The following is a 5416-nucleotide window of genomic DNA, read 5'->3' as shown; positions in this document are numbered from 1 at the left end:
AGAGAGGTCCCAACAGCAGACTTTCCCATCGCAATACGTTTTTTGACTTTTGCAAATAAGGCAGAGTTCTTCTCTATTTTTTACCTTAGGCTTATCTCAGGAGGGAGGGATTCAGGTAATACGAACTAAGAATTACGTAGACTCTTAAGGAAAACCTTATTGCCTCAGGATGAACGCCAGCTTGTATTACACCTCCCTCCTATACTGATACAGCATTTGGTTTATTATTAATATTTAATTTTATGTTCAGCTTCCCACAACTAGCAAGTGGTGCTAAGAATATGTCATCATGGAAAAAAACAATTGTTTTTTAAAAAATTATAAAATTAGGTGAATTCTTAGGAGATAGAGGAGCTCATAGTCAGGATATGTTGCCGAGAGGCTATTCTCTGGAAAGGGACATCATGCTCATAAAGATGAATGATGAGTGACAGAGAAGATCCTTAATTAGATGGAGCCACACAGTGACTACAGCAATCCACTCAAGTGTGTCAGAAATGATAAAGATGGCATAATATAGGGCCGGGTTCAGGTGTGTTGTTCCACCTTTCTTGTAGTAGAACCCACCAGCTACTTTGTGGAAGAAGGATGAGCAAGTCCTTCCATGTGAATTACAAACTCTAGAGAACCCATTGGAGGGTAAGGTATGTGACTGTTCCATCTCAGTAGCGATAAATTGAATAATTAGTAGATAGTAAATTTTTAAAATTCAGGGTTATAAAAAAAATAGAAGTCTTCCTTTTATTATAAGCTGGTTTTGCAATGGATCTAAAAGATAAGATTGTTACTATAAAACTACTTCTAAACCTTGACTTAAGAACAAGAAAAAATAGTGTCACTTTTTATATCCAAGTCAATACAAAACCAGTCGCAAAATGTGAAATGTATTTACCTGTTTGCAAGTGTGTTCTCTGTAATTCCAATAAGCCATTCATGGAGAAATAAGGAAAAGTTGTACGGTATTAGGCTGTTAACCAAAGTGACTGATAGTGACCCTATGTAAAATAGTCCTAAACTCTGCTCTACCTTTGCCCATCTTATTGTCTCTGACACTCCCACCCCCACCCATTACCTCAGTCACTGACTCAATCAATTTCTTCCTCTCTTGTGCTGTCCCTATACCCTTCCAAGCATGATGTCCTTCTCCAGGGACTGCTTCCTCCTTGCAACATGTCCAAAGTATGTCAGATGAAGCTTCAGAATCCTTGCCTCCAAGGAGCAGCCTTATCTCACCCTCTCTAGGACAAACCTGTTTGTTCTCCTAGCAGTCCATGGTATATTCAATACTCTTCTCCAGGACCACAGCTCAAAGGCTTCAATTCTCCGTCTGTCACTCCTAGCCATTGTCCAGCTTTTTGATGCATAGCAAGTAATTGCAAAGACTATGGCTTGAATCAGGCACACCTTAGTCTCCAGACTGACACTGTTGCTCTAAGTGGTTCAAATCTGTCAGCTACTCCTTGAAAGAAAGAGGACAGTTTTCTAGATGTACAGCCTTGGAAATGGATGGAAGGTCAGTAATGTTGTTGTTGTTTGTTAGAACTAAATCTATGTAGTGAGTTTGGGTGTTGGTTTTTTGTGTGTTTCTTTTTTTATGGTGAGAAAATTTTGTATGTAGAATTAGCCAGCTGGACTCAGTTTAGATGATCCCAATTTGTTGGCAACATCCAAAGCATCGTAGTCAAGAGCAAGTCGAACATAGGCCTTCTTCTCTTCATCAGGCCTAATCAAAGTGTTGACCTTGGCCACATCAGTGTCATAGAGCTTCTTTACAGCTTGTTTAATTTGGTGCTTGTTGGCCTTGACATCCACAATGAACACTATTGTGTTGTTATCTTCTATCTTCTTCATGACTGACTCAGTGGTCAGGGGACATTTGATAATGGCATAGTGGTCAAGCTTATTCTTCCTGGGGGCGCTCTTCTGGGAGTATTTGGGCTGCCTTTGGAGTCTCAGCGTCCTAGGCCGCTGGAAGGTGGGCGATCTGCCGATCTTTTTTTTTTTTGGCTGTGGATGCCCTTCAGGACTGCTTTCTTGGCCTCTAATGCCTTTTCTCTGGCTTCAGTTTTGGGAGGGTCAGGGCTTCCTTCTTCGCTTTCGGTGCCATCTTTGTAAAAAGGCGGGTGTTGTTTATCTATCTCTATTTGTATATCATCTATATCTATATAATTACTTTTGTGGGTGAAACACAACACAATTCAATTCACTGCATTGAAGTTGGTTCTAATTTATAGCAAGCTTCCAATGTTTTCTGAGTAGACTCTAGCACCCTATATACTAAGCCTCAGAGCCCATCATGAATGGAAAGAACATTAAATAAATATGTGATTAGTCATTTGTGGACAGGAAGAATGGCTGGGATGGCGATAGAGATTTTTGTTGCTTAGGCAAAAGACAGTTCAAACCCACTCGGGAGACTTGATCTGCTCCCCTAGAAATATCCACAGGAAAACCCTAGTAAAGTCGTTCTATTTTGTTCTACAGAGTTGCTAGGACTCTGAAGAGAGTGCACAGAACAGGGCAAGCTCTGAGAGGGAGCCACCCTCTTGGTGACCTGGAGTGACTTTGGACCTCATAATCTGAAACAGCTCCAAATAGGGAGCCCTGGTGGCATGAAGCCTAGGAAGTTAGGTTGTTGATTCAAAGGCATTGATTGCCTCAGGAATCTATCAGCAGCTCTGCGAGAGAAGAATGGCCTTTTGCTCCCTTCTATTTCATAGAAATAACAGAGTCTGAAACTAAACCAAACCAAACCAAGCCAGCTCTTAGAACTCCCAGCAGTCTCGGGTCTAACCCTAGGCTTTTAGAGGACAAACTGAGATAAGCAGGGAGCCTTGGGACTGAGAACGCCTGGAACTCCGCCCTTCATTATCAGCCTAGTAGACGCAGGTCTACTAAAAGCGCGCGAAGAGCTAGTTCTCAGTAGTTTGTCCCTGAGGTCGCCTCGTAAGTGAGCGGCGCACGCCGAGCGTCTCCTTGGGCCGCTATTGCCATGGTTGCTCCTGGTGACGTCGCCCCTGCCGGCGAGGGGCTGCTCTATGCCGAGTACTTGCCGCCCTCGGCCAAACGATCAGACGCCGACATCAACCACGGACTGGTAAGTCCTATGGCCGCCCTCCGCCCTTTCTTCTGTCCCCTCACACGGAAGCCCTGGCAGCCCGTCCGCCCTGCGTGCCTCCCTGGCCCCGCCCCGTGCGCGTCACTGCGCGCAGCCTGGCTCTCCCTCCGAGCCCTTGGACTCCCCACGTTCGTCCTTATCTCTGTGTCAGTGCTCCTACACGGAGCATCAGAGACAAGTTAGAGCGTCCCTGTCCCCTCCAGGAGCTCCCAGTCTTTTCAGAGAGCCAGGCAGTTGTATATGCCACGATAGATTGGTCTTTCGGGCTTGTGATGACAGGCGGGGAGAAAAGGATATTTAAATTAAGGCTCCAAAAGCTCAGTAGGAGAAATGAACCCAAGCGATTAGGGAAGAGAGTCTATAAAGTGGCAAGCCAGAAGAAGATGGCTTAGTCAGAAATTGTTGTGGTGTTGCTAGGTGTGGTCAAGCCGGAACACATGGAAAGCACGTGTTCTGAGCTGATTTTACTAGGGTTTGCATCATCTTCATAATCTCCCCTGTGCTTAAGCTCATTGTTTTAGTCCTTGGGTCAATTCATTTCCTTGAGGGTCTTTTGCAGTGCCCCCCCCCTACTTTTCCAGATATCATTATCTTTTTCTTTTTTAAAAAAATAATTTTAATGAATGTTTACAGAGACTTTGGATTTCCATTCATTCATTCACTGTTGCCTTTTTCTCCCTGTCCACCCCTACCCCCTCAGTTCGCTCTTCTCTTTGAAAAGTAAAAAAAAAAAAAAAAAAATTTTTTCATTGGTATACAATCCCCCCGCCCCGAGTACACTCCACTATGCAGCCTTTATTCTGGACTCTTGTTATAACCATAATACCCAATCATATATAGCTTTTAAAATGTTCTCTCCCTCATCTGTTTCAATGCAATATACCTCATTTATTCAATCTTCCTTAGTCTCATCCCCAAACCTGATGTCAGTCCCGTTCTACAACAGTGGCACCATGCAGTATTTGTCCTTTTATGACTGAGGTATTTCACTCAGCATAATGTCCTCCAGGGTCACCCATTTTTAATAATATTTCATGAGGTCCTTATTTTTCAATGCAGCGTAGTATATTCCATTGAGTGAATCTACCAGAGCTTCTCTATTCATTCATTCGTTGATCAATATCTTTTTCTAAGGGACTGACTCTTTTTGATAACATGCCCAGCATATGTAAGCCAAGTCTCACTGTCCTTATTTTTAAGAAGCTCTGACTGTTGTAGTGCTTCTTCTAAGATGTGTAGTTGTTGTTAGGTGCCATTGAATCATAGTGACCCTGTGAACAAAGGCGATGGCACTAACTAAGTTGTGCCATCCTCGCCATTCTCACCATACCTAATGTACTCAATCCTATTGCTTCAGTCAGATACTGTTCTAAATCTGAGCATTCTAATTAAGACAGCCTAGGATGAAGGATTGGCCATCCACTTCCAGGCCTTCGAAAACCCTCTGTACAATAGAGCACACTTAGAATAGACTAGCAGATAAGGCAACTGAGGCTGAGCCCTCAAATTTGGAAACACGAAGGAGGAGTAACAGTTGTAAGCAGACACTAATGATTGGAACGTGGGAGATGGAGTGACTCAGTGACTACGGTAATGAGGGCAGGTATATCAAAGACAGTATGGTTGACTCAGGATAGAACAGGGGTCAGAGCTCTTGTTGATAAGGGTCCCTGTGAGTCACAAGTGACTCAATGGCACATAACAACAACCAACAACAATTACTTCAGTCACAATGTTGATACATCTTGTTGAGGACTTTCCTCTATTTTGCTGAGCTTTCGCCCTTCCAAGCATGATGTCTTTTCCTAAGGACAAGACCCTCCTGTCAACATGCTCAAAGTATGTGACCAAATATCACCTCTTTGTCACATAGTGGCTGCACTTTTTCCAAGATTTATTTGGTTTTTGGGAGTCCATGGGATTTTCAGTACTCTTCTCGGACACTACCAATCAAAAGTATTATTTGCTCTTTTGTGATTGTTAGTCATTTCCCAGCTTCCGGATGCATAGGAAGTAGGGTCAGTATTATGAAAGAAAATATGGCCTAGGTTTAGATTGTATTTGGTAAGCATATTGAAAATGTTGTTGTTGTGGTTATGTACCATCGAGTCGTTTTCGACTCATAGCAACCCTATGCACAATAGCCCTAAACCCTGCTCTATCCTGCGCCAACCGCACTGCCTCTGACACACCCATCCCGATTACCCCAGTCACCAAATCAATCCATCTCATAGAGGGTCTTCCCCTCCTGTGCCGTCCCTCTACCCTCCCAAGCATGATGTCCCTCTCCAAGGACCC

The 5416-nt window shown here is 43.5% G+C and overlaps 1 protein-coding gene across 1 annotated transcript in view; it reads left to right on the top strand.

Moving 5' to 3' along the window:
* The first annotated feature begins 2992 nt into the window (after positions 1-2992).
* The window catches only part of DNAJC15 (DnaJ (Hsp40) homolog, subfamily C, member 15), a 95071-nt gene continuing 92647 nt past the window's right edge, over positions 2993-5416 (top strand). The window contains exon 1 of the mRNA XM_006884611.1: positions 2993-3097. Within this exon, the coding sequence (XP_006884673.1) occupies positions 2993-3097 (105 nt within the window). The remainder of the gene's footprint in view (positions 3098-5416) is intronic.

This window comes from Elephantulus edwardii, unplaced genomic scaffold, assembly GCF_000299155.1.
Source record: "Elephantulus edwardii isolate Elephantulus edwardi_28Jun2011 unplaced genomic scaffold, EleEdw1.0 scaffold00036, whole genome shotgun sequence".
Lineage (NCBI taxonomy): Eukaryota > Metazoa > Chordata > Mammalia > Macroscelidea > Macroscelididae > Elephantulus > Elephantulus edwardii.
The sequence above is the reverse complement of the archived record's forward strand: the minus strand, read 5'-3'. Positions and strand labels throughout refer to the sequence as shown.